Genomic DNA, 16988 nt, shown 5'->3' with positions numbered 1-16988 from the left:
TTAAGACCCGAAATGGTTTATTAAATCCTTCCAATGATTGCTAAGCCAGAATCCATCTTCTCGGTTGAAATTGTCTCTGTGTTTGTATATGTGGATAGCCTCATGAACGAATCTCTCATGGTAGCCAGATGGCTTGCAAATAACCTCTGTCTTGGAGAAGTCAATGTCATGTGAGCCTACTGAATTATAACAGTGATCTGCCACGGCCAAGGTGTTTTTTTATTATTTTATTGTGTCCCTTCTACGTGATTTTACCGAAAAAACAAGAATATAGTGAACCTTCTTCTTTGGTTATTTCGGTAAAGTCACGTAGAATGAGAATAAAATAATAAATTGATAAAATAAAATAACACAATAATTTATTTTATCAATTTATTATTTTATTCTCATTCTACGTGACTTTACCGAAAGAACCAAAGAAGATGAATCATTGCAGTCACGAAAGCTTTAAATCGAAATATAGTGAACCTTGTTTAAATAAATGTAAGCTTGTTTGTACAAAAATGTAAACTTACTACTCCAATGTCCCAGGCCAAACAAAAAACTTAAATATTGCGTAAATATCAAATTATTTGATAGTAAAATTTTTTATCAAATTAACTCAGCCATAGAAAAACAAAGAGCATTTGGTTTAAAAGCATTTTATTGGTGTGACATTGACCAGAGTGTAAATTATAAACAGTATGAGTCTTATTCAGAGTTGTTCGTAAATAAACTCTGCACAAAATAAATCATTCTGTAAAATATCAATAAATACTGCATTTTAAAGATTAATACTGATAATTTGAACCTTACATATGTAATGTTCACAAAGCATATACAAATCTATACCTCTGTAAAATATACTTCCCTCAAAACATACATTTATATAAATACTGTACCATCCATATAGCGCATTACAGGTGTAAATAAAAGTGAGCAGTACAAAATACATGAATGCAAAACCACATATAATTCATATTTTATGTATAAAATGTAAGAGTGCACGAAAAATTATATCACATAAGCATTTGCAAGGCTCCGGGTACGTTTCACTCCTGGTGCAGATGCCCATCATTTGACTCGCACATCGGCTTGCGAGCCACAAGATACACACGATAAGATGTGGATCTTCAGAGTTTCTCGGCCGTAAAGTTCCACAGCTGATGAGAAAAAAAACGCAATAACAAAATCACGAGAAACAGTGCAACGTTTGGTTTCATTTAAAACGAGCTACAGGAGAGTACATCTTATTGTAAATAGGTAGCCTTTCAGTTTAACACGTAGGCTTTCGCGACCAACATTATTATTCACCATTTAGGCTTTTTGGGGCTAGGTTGAGCCACCACCCGACAGTCAATTCGTAAGATTTGACAAGTAAACAAAACGTGCCAATTAGTTACTACTTCAGAGAGCAAACCCCCAACATTTACACTTTGAATACCACGTTTTCGCTGGTAATTACAACCAGCTTCTTCGGGCGATTTTTGCCAGAATTCTGGCAAAAAAATCGTTGCGACTTCAACACCCATGTGCTGAAGTCGTATTGAATTGGGAACATGAATCACAGTAATTTAATCTTGTGGGGGATGTGAATCGTTGCCCCTGTTCACCATTAAATTATCCTAAACAGCATGTATGCTGCATGTATGCTGCATGTATGCTGCATGTATGCTGCATGTATGCTGCATGTATGCTGCATGTATGCTGCATGTATGCTGCATGTATGCTGCATGTATGCTGCATGTATGCTGCATGTATGCTGCAGAGCACCATACATACGATGAGTGGGTGTTTTAATTGTGCTGAATTTAGGTTTTTAATAAAAACGCATTTTACATGTGTATAATACACATGCAGCAGCCTATTATTTACTACATTTGATTAATGTTTACAAGTAAAAAAAATAGTTTAGGCGTGAGATTTTTTATTATTAATAGTTTATCTGCGAAATCCCTTAAGATGGAACACCTTATGTGCGAATGTATCCAGGGTGAATTCGACGTTTAATATTTAGAGGTGTGCTCTTAATAAAGTCTCTACAGTATGAATTGCCCTTGTGTGCAATTAATCAAACTTTGAAGTGCAAAGCACGTTGGTGGCAAACAGACTTGCCGGAGATTAACCCAAGATGACGTTAGAAAAGCATCAGTGAGGCAAAGGAATGTTAACATCGAAAGAATGAGCAGGAGCAGAGAGAATAAATTAAATCCACTCAGCCGAAAGCATTCCAGATTTGAAATAACAAAATGAAACCACTGAAGTGTCCTGGGAATTGACGTTGTGTTTTTAAAACGTTCCTTGAGAACATTTTTCGAGAAAGACAAAATGAATTGCACATTTTCAACGGGACAAACACGGAATAATGATCGAGACAATTACCCCTTGTTTGCAGGCAAATCCTTGGTGACCAAATATGATCGAAAACTAGTACATAATACAAGTGATTGGGTCTGCCTGATGTAAGGGGCACATGTATAAAAAGGTGGGAGTTTGGTATCCATTCATTCTCTAGGTTGCAGGAAGGCTACATGCATTGCATTACATTTCCAAATTTTACTAAGTTTGCTTGATTAAGTGTGCTCTCTCTCTCTGTGTCTCCTCGTGTTGTTGCTCTATCATTTCCTGCAGTCACGAAAGCTCCAAATCTCTAATTGACCTGCTAATTTCTCTACCCCCCCCCCTCTCTCTCTCTCTGCCCCCCTCTCTCTCTATTTAAGGCCTCGACACATCGGCGTTGTTTCTGTGTGCCTATTTGTGCATCTCTCTCTGCTCAAGTGTCAGTCTATGTGTCTCTATGTCTGTGTTTTGTCTCTCTCAAATTTAGCAATCTTTGGAAGAACGTAATCAACCAGGTAGGGTGTTGACTGTTATGTTAGCCGACTCTCTGTGTCGCATTGCATTATATTGTTTCTTTCATTTGTACCTGATGATGATTGCTTGTGTTGCAATCGAAACGTCGTATGCTATTATTTAATTTATTTTTTCTTTCCACGTGACTTTACCCGTTCGGATAGCTACCATCTTAGTGCTGCGTAGAAGCGATTAATCAAATAGACTTAAAACTTTCGTGGCTGCAGGAATTCATATTCTTTGTTCTTTCGGTAAAGTCACGTAGATAGAAAAAATAAAAAATGAAAAAACCTTTTCTCTCCGCCTAATGAAGACTGCTTGTGTTGCGATCAAAACGTCGTTGGTTTTTTGCTTTTATTTAAGATGTTTGGTTTTCTATTTACGCGACTTTACCGAAAGAACCAAGAACATCAAATAATACATTATTTAAATGCATTCCTACAAAGGGCAGCGTACTTCAAATCAGGATTACCGTTGGTAGGGCTATTTTAATGAACACAATAGACAGGAAGGACAAGTTCAAAGGGCTCGCATAATGCACATGCATAATGTACATTGTCTCAGTAATCCCGCCACCCCCACATTGTGAAAGAGTGCAGAAGCGTGGTCAACACATCTGTCGCCTGATGAAGCTAGTTGTAATTACTGGCGAAACGTCGTACTCAGTTTGTAAATATTGTGGCTTGGCTCTCCAACAAACCGGTGTGCTGTACTAGTGACATGTTTTGTTTACGTGACAACCCTTACTAGTTGGCTGTGTCGGGTGGTGACGGGTTTTAACGACACATTTATATATTTACGCGATCTAACCCAAAAACCTCTTGTGGATAAAGCTAATGTTGAGTTATTACCACAATGTATAAGCATTAAAGCATGGAAAAAAATAACCATATTAATCAGAAATTAAAGGCTCAAGTTGATATTACAAGCAAAATATGATCATTGAAAGCTATAAATAATCAAGTTAAAACATTTCATGAAAGCAAAATAATCATTATCGTTGTCTCGGGAGTATATAAATAATAAGCCAATTATTTATTTGTGTTACATATCATTTAGTTTAAAACTAGGACCCACACCTTAAAGAGAGGGCCCTTGCCTTACATTAACTGGCAGGTCACCAGCAATCATTCAAGCAAGCCAAACTCTGCCGATGACATATTGTATGTCAAAAACTAGTCCAGAATTTTTCTTCCTGGTTCTTTCGGTAAAGTCGCGTAGAAGGGAAATAATAAAACAATAATAAAAACATATTTTTATTATTTTATTGTTTCCCTTCTACGTGACTTTATCGAAAGAACCAGGAAGATGAATCCCTGCAGTCACGAAAGCTTTAAATCGAAATTTAGTCCAGAATTTGCTTGTATAGAATCCATGCTGCTCAAATTATGCACTCCCAGAGGGCCATGGGTTGTGCGATAAATGCTTTGTGTTTTATGCGGTGAGGCAGGTTATATTTAGTAGACTGCTCATCTATTTTGTTATGAAGCAGAAGTTGTCTATGATTTATAGACAGTCTACCAAGGTCGCTTATTTTATTATTTAAGCATCACATTAGAAGGAACTGAATTGTGTCGGGAGTAAGGCTGAATTAGAAGCGTCTCAATAAGCTGCCGCGGTACTTTTTCTTTAAAGTAAATGTCTGTATTTCACCCCCCCCCCCCCCCCAACATATCGAGATGGTGACGTTTGGTGCCATGCCATGAGACGAGGTATCCATTTCAGATCACTCTCAGAGAAGTGCAATCCCCTTGTGTTAGAGAATGGCCCCACCAAGGCGCATACAAGAGCTGCCCCCACGCGGAAACGAAGTCACGTGACCTCGCATCCACACTACAGTAGGGGGCAGCATTTCCCCCACCCGTTCTTCCACCGAGTGTAAATGACAACAACAACAAGCCATTTTTTTTCTGGAACTGGAATTTCGCCAATTTAAGTGCATAACCAAATTTAATGCGATTTTTCTGTTGTTGCCGTCATTGGCAACTGGGCTGATACCATCAGCTTACCACACATGAGAACCTCGCATAAATTGGACAACTGCCCGGTTTAAAACCCAGAACCTCAGCAGTCCGACCTGAACAATGCGACCAACTCAAGCTTTTTTAAATTAAAAAAACAAGCTGCCTGCCATCTCTAATCAAGCGGCCCACTGGTAACTCGGCATCGCATGACGGTGCAGCTCCAGCGTACATCGACATCAAAAATTGCATTTGAACATTTGCCTGCATGGGCAGCATTACTTTAAAACAGTCACGGCCAAACTCACATTTTTAAAAGGACGTGAAAGCAACAAAAAAAACACCCCCCCCCCCAATCCCACCTCCTTCACATTCCAAGCCCATAACACAAATTCCTACTTGGGCTCACAACACTCGGCAGATACAGCCCATTACAGATCAAGCTCTGGCGAGGTAGCCTGCCCCCCCCCCTCCTACCACCCTTGGGTGAGGTCCTATGCGGCAGGGGCTGCAGCACGTAGACCGCAGCCTAAACACCGAGCGAGGAATGAAGCGACGCTGCGTCTGTATTTCATAACACGGCTGTTACCCAGGAAACAACCAGGTGTATTTACACACGAAACCCTGAAATACATCCAACCATTTAACAAAAAAGGGTCAGTGTAGTTTATGTAATAAGTGAAAAATAAATACGTGGAGGAGAACTGCCTGGAATGGACGTTACATGCCACAGATGTTTTATTTTCTCTACCACCCTCAAGCGTATGGTTATTCGTAAATATTAATAAATCCAAAGCAGGTATTGGCTGCTATCGTTTGCATAACATTCAAAATGTGCTGCAATAAATTGGACATAATTTAGGCAGACTAATTTATATTTCATAAAAAAAAACATGGGTTCAAATATACATTCTTTGAGAAAGAAACACACAGAAACTGTGCATTGAATGTACTGCATGTATTATAAAACATCGGTTGTATGGTCGTTGTTACCGTTCAAAACAGAAGCAAATGTTAACACGTGGCACAAATGGCGAAGTTTGCATAAACATACCGGTAAAAAAATGGTCGAAAAGGCTTTTAGCTGCCAGAAAACTCCTCCGTCTCTTTGATGTCATCAACTTCTTCGCTTCTGGAAAAAGCAAGATGTATGTTGTGGTGAGGACCACGTGGGTGAGTAGACACATGTGACAAGATACAGGAGTGCAAGCCTCCCTTTTGAACACTTTCAAATCTCAAATGTTCAACTATTCTAGATAGCTTGACACTTTGCCTATTTTTCCACTAATTTATTAAAAAATATTTTAGATACAAATGACACAATACATGCTTCGTCTGCACAGAAAACTCACTTCACGGAATACATTTTTCACAGCAACATGCACTTTTAAGAAAATGCTTGCAGTTTGTGTGCACGTCCTTGGCCATTACAATTTTACTCTGCACGGTAATTAACTATTATATTTACTTGTGCTCTTGCCAGTGTTTATATCATTTCTCCAGTGTACTTCTGGAATGGCGCATGCCCTATATTTTTGCCATGTAAAGTTAATAAACAAAACACTAAACTGCTTCTCTTTTAAAGCCTGATCTAAGCAACAATGCGTACTTCCTTACCTCCAGCAGAAACATGGACATAATGGTCACAGATGACCTTAAGGCTTTATTTTACTTGTCTAGAGATGGAATCTTAAACACATACGAATAATGGGTATTGTACTATACACATCTTAGCAATAATTATAATGAAATCAACCACAAGCGATAGCTTACCCCTTTAGCGTGTTACCGTTTTAACCCCGGGGATAAACAAGACGCACAGCAAATTAACTGCTGTGCGATTAAAATCACGTGCATCTCTCCCATGTGGGCAAGACAAATATGCAACTTTACAGTGGATTAGAACGAGAATTGAAATAGTAAATCTTATCTCGCAAGTTCACTGCCATCTACAGGTGTGTGGCTACTGAATATGAGCATAGGAGCAGCATGTGAAGGGTTGACAGGGCACACCATGGTACAGGATTATGCTGTTTGTGTGCTTCATCAAGTCAAATTATTACGCTTCACACAGCAGCACAGAGGGCACGTGGTCAACGTCACCTTCTCGGAAATGCCAAAAGCAAAACGAACATAACCGGAATTGACATTAAACAGTCCCAAAGCAACATGGGAACATGGTCACAAGTCTCTTTTTGTTGTTGCTGCTGCAAACAACGGGCACAAGTTTAACGAATGCCAGAAACGTTAAAGTGAAGTGCACACGTAAACAGTGAGGAAATTGTGTGGCCCGAAAAAAACGTCCCTACAGCCTCCAAATCCACGCAAGGCCTCTCTGGCTCAAAGTCAATGCCGAGCACCAAGAACAGACAACTGGAATGCGATTGTTCAGGACAGCCTGGACTGGGCTAAGGGGTAATAATAATGCGCACCCCATCACCGGCCGTATTCACTCGCCGAGGACGGCAGGATAAGTGTGGTCCCGGGCTGCCGCCTCACCTGCTGTACGTGCTGTCCCCAGAGTGGCTCTGCTTGACAGCTTTGCTTCGCTTGAACAAAGCCCTCAGGCTCTTCCAAGGTGCCCGTGAATGGTGCTAAAGATACATGGGGGGATAAAATCGGGCAATGTCTTAAAACTTCACACTATGCATGGCAAAATGCAGCTACACACACCACGTTGATAGCCTACACGCGCACACGTATGTGTGTGTGTGTATATACATATCTAGGGAAGCGGTAGCATAGTTGTTTGCACATTGCACTACGAACCGTGGCAGCCCGAGTTTGATGTTTGGCATCTGTGGCGATTAGTCGAATCTTTCCTGGGCCATCCCTAGGTCCTTAAATGAGTCCCTGGTGTGGTGTGTAAATATCAGCACCCGGGAGACAAAGGTGGCAGGATATAATCCTGGCCACACCACCCCCTAATTCGCATTTTTCCAGACTTCATTAGGAGGTGCTTGCAAACAGCACTTCCCCCTACAGCCTGTATAGCTAGGGATTGGATCAACATATGAAGTCGAATGGATCCCCATTCAGCCTTTAAACCATCGGAAGTGCTGCTCGTGAGCGCTTGTTAAAACTAAGCACAGCTTCCAAAAAGGTCCAGTGACCACCAGCTCTGTCCGCACCCCTTGCTGATGTTGGCACAAGATAACAGTTTCCTCATTAAAGGCAGTCATCCTCGTGGGAAAAAAACAATCAGGTCAGCTTCAAATACGAATAATCACAAGGGATTGAACCCGAGTTAGCAAAATCATATAGCAGTGCACGAAGCACTCATAAATAGGCAAATGTGCTGGAACACACGTATGCTCCCTCTTGGTTAGAAATACATCACGCCATTATTAACTATTTCACCGTTCTGTAGGTCATCAGACAGGAAAAAAATGTAAACAAAATAACTTATCGGTACCGAGGCTCTCACAAGTCCATGCGGGAGGACGCGTGACAGAATTTGGCGACAGGCGAGTGCGGCCCTGTCGCTACAGCTTTCTGCGGCGAGTTACAATCCCCTTAAAAATAACGGCGCTATACCCCTCTAAAAATATAAACGCCGAATCGCTTGCACGTTGCGAGATTCAGCGGTGACCGTGACCCACCCCCGCAACTTGCAGTCGTCTTGGAACGGGAAAGGGTTCATGGACACGTCTTTTTTTAAACATCAAACAGTATTAATTAAAAACTTGGAGTAAATTTTGGCACATCTGCCTCGATAAAATCAGATGAGTTTAATTGCAATAAGCGGGGCGCTGCACAGCAGATGGTTTACACAGCTGATGTGGCCTTGCAGAAAACGGCAGAACGCGGTTGGGGAGGGTTAAAGTGCACTTGTGCGATGCGGAAGCTTGCTCGTACAAACATGGGCCCTGTGACAAAACACTCTTTCCACATCCTTCATACAATATCAAAGCAGTGGGCAGCATGAGGAGTATTTACAAACGCTATCAATTACACCCCTTCTAAAAGAGTCGATACCAGGAACAAATTGTGGGAAAAATACGACTGAGTTTGCCATGGCTGGATGAAAATGGCTATTGTTAGATGTTAGAACGTTGGTTTATTTTTGGCTTCTATCAACATTGTTTTTACCCATGCCTTTTGTTAAATATATATGAATTATAAATCAATTCACCTGGGGTATTTTTACAAACCCAACTGGACATTCTAGACTAACAAATTCCCAGCCATGTTTAATAGCATTGGTGATTCATATCGGAACCAGTCCTGCTCATCCACCCTCCCCCTTTGCCAACCCCGCAATGACAAGAATGGTGACGCATGGTGAAACAACCCCTATTAACCAACACAGCATAGCGGCCTTCTTTCAGTGGATTAAGAAAGGGATATAAATTACTATTACTTACAATCCCTAACACTGGAACTGAATGAAAATAGACCAAGTATCTGAGGCTATAAACATCCCACCACTATTGCTCAACTTCCTCAAATTCACTGACCATGTGAATGGAATGCACCACACTTGCTAATGACTAACCGTGCAGCATATACACCGCGATGGAGAAGTGTGATGTGTTACACAAGCCATCACCTGCTTTTAGAAACATGGCTCAGCCACATGTTACGGATGTGTTTACAAGGAGGTTCAGCATCATATTTAACCAACTCGTCACACTTTGAAACCACTACTAAACAATTATTTGTTTATCACACATTATTCGCCTAATACCATATCACGTGGGGTGCGTTGGATCTCGTCAGATCTCAGAAGCTAAGCTGGGATAAGCCAGGTTTGTCCTTGGATGGGAGACTGCCAAGCGCAGACAGGTTGTCTTGGGGTTACAAGGTCGGCAAGAGAGCAGGGAAGTAACATCAATTTCTGTACTGTACTTCTATGCTCCCCACCTTAAATGTAACCATATCGCGTGAAGTAAATATCTTACTTTCGCTGTACGTGTTATCGCATTTAACAATCATAGCCACGCGTCACAAAGGACAAATACGGGCAACCAAAATGTCGAAATGTACAATTTTCAATACAAACCATGGGAGGAACCTCACCCGATTGAGAGTCATCGCCCCGTCAATGCAGTCATCCGGCTGCATGCCCGCGTAGGACGGCTCCAGATGCAGCGGTCGAAGGTTTGGATCGCTGTGGCGCTTGGCAGAGGCCGGCCACAGCGTGTGATGTCGGCGCTTGGGAATGGCACCTGCAGCCACGGCGTTGGCCTGCTGCTGCTGCTGGCACTGGGTCGAGTCGTCGCGAGCCACGGTCGCGCGACTCAAACCTGGACACGCACGTGCGCACTTTATTAGCCTCTTTGCGCAATCGCCAGTAAACGGTCGGTGCTCGTATTACGTATATTTTTTTTAAACGCAAGTTTTATTTTTGTAGTCACTGGAATTTAAAGAGCGTGGAATTATGCAGTGTAGGAAGATTTTGTCGAGGTTTCTGTTGAGCACGTAATTAAGGCAAGTATGTGTTTTTTTTTGTTTTATAAAAGATGATAAAATTCTTGTTGAATTACTGACAATTTGGCCAATTGTGTTTCATCCATCATAACATAAAAAAAAACTAAAGCAAATTTAGTATTAAAATTTAATCGTAGAATTTGTCATAGTACCAACTATTCCACACACCAATGATAACCAGTGAACAGTGACCACAATCCTTTTTAGCATTTAACTATTTTCGCATAGGAATACTGTGAAGCATGACATTAAAAAAAACAGGATGAATGTTAACGAGCACTTGTAGTAAAATACCATGCCAACTTTGGCATCAATACTGCAGTATTAATGTAAACGGAGTTAAAATGTATGCACATCATACACAGATATACCAAATCAAATAAACACATTTGTGCAAGTTCCTTGTAAAAAACAAACTATGACAAAAAAAGTATTCTATGATGTGAGCAAGGTAAGCTTCTTTGAAGGACAGATATATTGACAATTATCAACGTTATGCCAAGTGATGTCACCACGAAGACATGTGCTAAACGTTCGTACCACGTAAAAGAACACCACTACCTGAAGCACAACCCCACCATTGTTCTCACCGCTGCATTAAAGGCAAGTGGTCTCAAAGAAAGCCACAGTGTCACATGCTAGGCTAATGACCTGAATGGGGATCACAAACTGATGAAGCAACGTCAATGCCTTGGGTGTTTTTTTTCCCTGCCTGTGTGCACATCAACATATGTCATATTCGCAATTATAAATCAGAAGGTGCTGTATGTACCCTGATAAAAGTCCAAAGTTCATAAGGTCAACATTCTTGGCCGTAAAACCGTCTGAACTGTCCAAATGCTAAAAAACATTTTATAACCTAAACCTCTGATAACAACATGACGTCAAGCTGCTTTGTGCGCATGTGTGGTTGAGAGTGCATAGACACCTGAAACCAGTTCCTGGGCCATTGGCAATGTCTTCATCTTGGCAATTCGATTCTGTGGGTCTTGGGCCCCAAACACTTTGGTGTGAGCAAGCTCTGTTGCCTTTTTCTGGAAATGAAATGACAGAGGAGGACATTTTAAAATCATACACACCATCCTTGTTGGGGAGAAATGGGCAACGTCATCCCAAGTTGGTGTCTAAAATTGCTGGCCAAAGGGATTTCTGGTATAGTGTCGTGCGGCTCCTTGTGTAGTGCAAGGTAAATGGGCCTCCAGTAGGCAAATGGAATCCATAATTAAATGAGATATTAAGGGGTCCCCCCTCTCACAAGCCGTGTCATGTTCTTAATTTGAAAGCTTCCCTCAGGATCAACAAAATAAACTGATGGGCCATGTGCATTTTTTAAGGCACATTCATAACCCTCAACTAGGCCATTAGCATTTTGAGCAGACTAACAATGATGTTACATAAAATACATTTAACTGTTGGTGGCAAAACTTAAGTGTTGAATAATTGGTGCCCAAGGAAGGCCTTCCAATCCAGGCTTAAGCGTTTCATATTTACCTCTGTCTATAACCATCCGTTTCTCTCCGGGATGAGTTTTCGGTCATACCCTTAGTATGTACAATCACATTCCCTTCACTGCCCACAAAATTCTTACCCTCCACTAAGAGAAAAACATATTTACGTGAACATCATTCACAACCTGTACAGCAGTGTGTGATGTGTAGTGTTGCATTATGCAGTGATGCTTAACAGAATGACAAACCACCACTTCAAGACATAATGACTTTGACTTTGTGGATAAGATCTCAGACGATTAACATGCAAGTAACATAAGGCAGTAGAAAGGTCTCGAAGATTCAGACTGCAGTGCGCTAAAGCTAGTGGTACATGCAATATTCGAGGATATGACTGGAATTAACATTTTTTGTAATCATGTTTCAGTTTACACACTTTAGATCTGGCATCATCTACATGATTTTACTTGATTGTCAGGGTGCTCGGTGTGTGATGGTTGCTGCTTATTGATTGTACATCATGAAACAATAACCGTCAAAAGGTATGTGATTGTGCATGTTTTACTTATCGAGGATAAGCAACTGTCACGTTCCAAATGTCTCAGAAACAGTGTTGGCAATATATTTTGTTGAAAAACACTTTGTTCAAATGCAATTTAAACATAATCTACGATTGAATACGATATGGATATTCATTTTACAACTAAAACGTTACTAGAGTTATGTAAATATCGGCCAAGAGGAACTCTTAAATAAGTAAACTTTAATATTACATTGGTGCTTAAAAAGCGATTAGCAGATGCTGTGTATACAATCACTTGGTATGGCCTTTTTGAGGAATGGAGTGAAATCGTTTAGAGCCCCACAGACAAACAAAAGATTATTGTTGGAGCTTGAAATTGCATGTAATAGCGGAGTAGTATGGCAAAGCCACGAGGAGGCCTTCATCCAGCAATGGATATAACATAACTGGACGATTAAAAGTTGAAAATCAGTTCACGAGTCTACAACTAAACAAATATGCTTTGAAATTCCACACGAATCGTTGTGAACGTTGACACTGTATACAGCATTCTCCGTTACGGGCAAAGTGTTTCATCGTTGCTCATAAAACAAGTTACAATACGGCACCCACACGCAATATATTGATAAGCAAAACACCGACGACGAATATCAAGAATGCTAAACAAGCGCAAGGGGCTTTTGTTTGTAATGCTCGTGGATATGCATCTCTTCTATTGCTACTCACAAGTCATCTGAACCAAAAAAAACTCAGCTGCGGCATCAGCAAGAAATGGAGTGGCATGAAATAAGCTATGGGCGGAAGTCATAACAAGGCCCTCACTGCATGCCAAGCCCAAAAGAATGGGCACATTGTAGGCAAAGAGGAGGACCCTAGAGAGCCCACACAGTGATGTGACAATGATAACTCAAATGACTTCCCTGTGGTATCATGCAGCACAGCAGCATACACACAGAGCCGTTTAGGATAGAGTCCGGGCCGAGATTGCTCCATGGCTTATACGATCACGTTTCACTAAGTCACCTTATTAAAACTACGTATGCTCCTGTTGCAGTCATAGCAGATTGTAGTGTTTTCTTTTAAAATCCTGTTTAAGTACTCAAGACCTTGTCATTATTTGGGCACTGCTCGACTTCCAAAAGAGAAAGAAAAAAGCCTCCATCACAACTTGCTTTGAGTGAATTAAGAGGACAACTACATTTTATTCAGGGTTTACTTTAGAATAGTTGCTCAGATAACGTTTGCTTCTACTTAGTAAGATAAATGATACCTTACAGCCCTTTGAGAGTGGGCAAAATTGTAGGGGTTTTTTAATGCACAAATAAAATAGAGTAATTACAGTGCATCTATTCAGCGTCTACTGAAAACAGACAACCGGAAACAATTCTAATTTTACAAGATCTACAATTAGATACGAAGGTAATATTTACAGTACTTAAAATGGTTATGTTAAATGAACACTGCACAAATAAGTAGACTAATCATCTTGATTGCTCTTTTCATGTGGTTATTTTGACTTTGTGGGTTATCTTACTAATCAAATGCCCTTAAGTATGCCCTTGGAATAAACAGGTCATTTTTTTCCCGCTGGCTGAAACCTGTCAAGCACAATCTTGACCATATCCAGAAAAAGGCTGCCAAAGACTGCAAAAGGGTCATCAAATGCCTTAGTTGCGTACAGGGTGCAATTACTGGTTTCATTAATAAAAAAAAGACACATTACATCATGTACCAAGATGGTGATTGGTGTGAGCTTGCACTTGCTGAATGTGCCAACGCATACAAAGCGGTGATGTAACCAGCATAATGTCTCATAAGTGTTGGTGCTCACACCCAACAATAGGCATCACTTTGTTTTTTAGGCTCGGTTAATCTAAGAGGGCACCCGGTCAATTTGAAATTCCATTGCCACTGATTTGTAAGCGTAATCAATCATGTCAATACTCGTAATTGTAGAAACATAGCGAACATTAAGCACAATTATACCACCATTCTCAAAACAGAACAATGTATTGCATGTAAATGGCATATGTCAGTCACTCTTATTATAATATCAATCTTATTATCAAGGAGTCTACAATGACGGATAGCACAACAGTGATTCCCACAAAAACTGATGCAATGGGGAATACCTAGGAGCAGATGGAAAGATAGGAGACAAGATATTCAGCATAATGTAAATAACTAACTAACAACAGAGAAGGTGGCAATGAACGGTAGGTGGTGGGAGATCACGTAGACAGCACAGGTGGAAACGCGTCATCCAACCTGATGATGAATTGTATTTCGGACAAAAAAAAGAATGCAATTGTTATAAATACACACCACCTGTTTATTTCAGGCGCCATTTAGCTCGTAAACCTGAGTGCCTAATCTGGGCTTGGCACTAGAGAATGCTCGAACCCAGCCTTGCACGTACCTGTACAAAATTGGCAGACGCTCTGCTCGGGAAGGATCCAGCTCTAGCGTCGATTGTGAAGGATCGACGCCTTTCATTACTTTCGCCAAAGTAAAGCAGCAGGGAATTTAGAATAAAAATAAAGTGAAATTTGGATCCATTTGGTGTGTCTGATATTCCAGACATTTCTTCTTTCTTGCAAAACCAGGTAGATTTAAACTACAGAACATTATATGAAGAATCTAGTTCTAGTTTGCTAGCTGAACTGGAAATGTGGTAAATGAATACCTCATTTAGTGCGTTACACAGATTGAAAACCAAAAAACAATGAAGGGTGACCGAATAATAAAAAAAGGAAATTTATTTTAATTTTAAAATCAACAGAAAAATGGGGCAGTTTAAAATCATGATAAATAAAGACAAACAAAACGTTGATTTAAAACCTTGCTGGCTATCACACCACTAAACATGTTCATGCATAGGAATAGGTTTTACCCTTTTAACTGGCACAAAACTGTGCCAGTTTTTTACCCTTTTAACTGGCACAAAAACTGTGCCAGTTTTTGTGCCAGTTAAAAGGGTAAAACCTATTCCTATATCTTGTTACTTGCAAAGGAGGTCTTATAATATAAATGTTCACGCATCCCCAGTGGTGTGCACACAAAGTCCTCCATTCATAATTACATGTTGAGCTGGTGGGTTCTGTTTTTGTCACGGGTTAGCAGATGATCTCACGCAAAATGTTTTTTTTCGGGCAGATTCAAAATGTGTTAAGTATGCACACGTGCGCACACACACCAAAAGATAAACGTCTCAAAGAAAAAGACATGCACTCGCACGCGTATGGAATCTCACACATGCGGATGATCACGTACACACAGAAACAAGACAAATGTCCCCCCGCCCCCATATAGGCAGACTGTTTGGGGCAAGCGCTCTTTAAGGCAAGCACACCTAGGAAGGCTGGCACGGCACGAGGGGGTGTTGTGGCCAGAATCGTGCCCGGCCGGCTCGGTCTCCCCAGTAATGACGTTAACACACCGCACCAGGTAATCATGCGAGTCAGAAACGACCGAGGAGAAGAGGCCAGGACCGGTTCAGATATTCGTCACCAATGTTGAACGCGAGTGGGAAATTGATCTTGGGTCACCGTTTTTTTTTTTTAGCACATTGCAGCACTGCGCCACCGCTCCCCACATCACTACAGGCACGCACGCGGACACACACGCACGTCAATACATTCCTGCTCAAGCCCACCTCCTAGCACACCACACTATCTGTGCGCATTAAAACCGAAGACTTACGGTGCCGGGTACAGCCTGGCCAGCCAGCTGTTGTGCACGGAAGTCCCCGCTCCGAGCCCGCTCGTCGTAAACCCGCGAGATGCATTCCAGGAACCGCACCATCTCCAGCAGCTGTACAAAGCCGGTGCCAGCAGCAGCAGCAGCTGCTGCTTGCTCGCACGGCTGCAAAAACAAAAAGGCTGTCAAGCGATTGCAAAGTCTGCATTCAATGAAGATTGGCCATTGAAAAAAAGAGACATTTACGGACTAAACCGAACTGTTGTGATGGCCACGTTCTCAACTCTGAGTCGGTGGTCTAATTGGCAACATGGCCACATTCAGCTATTTTGAGCCAGTGGCCAGGACAAGGCTGTTGTATATGCAATGCTGCACCACCATTGGTGTCGTCAAGTCTAAACTGTGAACACTCGCGTTACGTTTCATTGGGTCATGGTTAATTTAAAAGTTTTATTATATTTTCATTGGCCAAAAGAAACGATTTCAGCATAAGTGATGTCGGTGAAATATTTAAGGAATACACGGACTTAACTGCCGAGAAAAACGAGCATTAACTGCCAGGACAATATTTATATTTGGCGTCTTGAATTATCGGGATTTAGGGATTGGATTGTAACATATCGGTGGCAATTGATATCAGAACTGGTCCCTGTGCATACCCTTCATCAACTCGCACCGACTTTCAGAGTTGAGCATGGTGAAACACACCCAACCAGTGTGGAGAGGCCTTCATCCAGCAGTGGATGGACTGAAAATATTACAATTCTTATACAGGGGTTTACAATGGATTTGGCTACAAGGACATCTTGTGCTTGATTAAAATGGTAAAGTAAGAAAAAGGTGTCAAATGTAGTTTTGGAACTAATAAAAATAATGTATTTATAGCAAAATTACTCTTGCTATTTCTATCAATATGCAATGGAACAGGAATGCACACTTTCCGGTAAGATATGATTTAATCCAATGTTTTAATTGCACAGCATCCAAGAGGCGTATAGGACAGCATTTTCTTGGCCAGAATTCCTGTGGCTTTTGCGATTTCATCAAAACAAGTAAAATATAGAGGAGCAACTGCATTTTCCAGCCACTGGT

The 16988-nt window shown here is 41.1% G+C and overlaps 1 protein-coding gene across 4 annotated transcripts in view; it reads right to left on the bottom strand.

The window, feature by feature from the left end:
- Nucleotides 1-625: 625 nt before the first annotated feature.
- The window catches only part of LOC116940255 (uncharacterized), a 32245-nt gene continuing 15882 nt past the window's right edge, over nucleotides 626-16988 (bottom strand). For all 4 annotated transcript variants that reach the window (XM_032949773.2, XM_076065673.1, XM_032949772.2 and 1 more), the window contains exons 3-8: nucleotides 15900-16061; nucleotides 11155-11260; nucleotides 9816-10042; nucleotides 7293-7387; nucleotides 5848-5925; nucleotides 626-1142 (exon numbers count right to left, since the gene is read on the bottom strand). In XM_032949773.2, coding sequence (XP_032805664.2) covers nucleotides 5874-5925; nucleotides 7293-7387; nucleotides 9816-10042; nucleotides 11155-11260; nucleotides 15900-16061 — 642 coding nt within the window. In that variant the 3' untranslated portion in view covers nucleotides 626-1142; nucleotides 5848-5873. The remainder of the gene's footprint in view (nucleotides 1143-5847; nucleotides 5926-7292; nucleotides 7388-9815; nucleotides 10043-11154; nucleotides 11261-15899; nucleotides 16062-16988) is intronic.

This window comes from Petromyzon marinus, chromosome 8, assembly GCF_048934315.1.
Source record: "Petromyzon marinus isolate PM22_M1 ecotype Great Lakes invasive population chromosome 8, UKy_Petmar_22M1.pri1.0, whole genome shotgun sequence".
Taxonomy (NCBI): Eukaryota; Metazoa; Chordata; class Hyperoartia; order Petromyzontiformes; family Petromyzontidae; genus Petromyzon; species Petromyzon marinus.
Note: the sequence above shows the minus strand (reverse complement) of the source record. Positions and strands in the feature narration are given on the sequence as shown.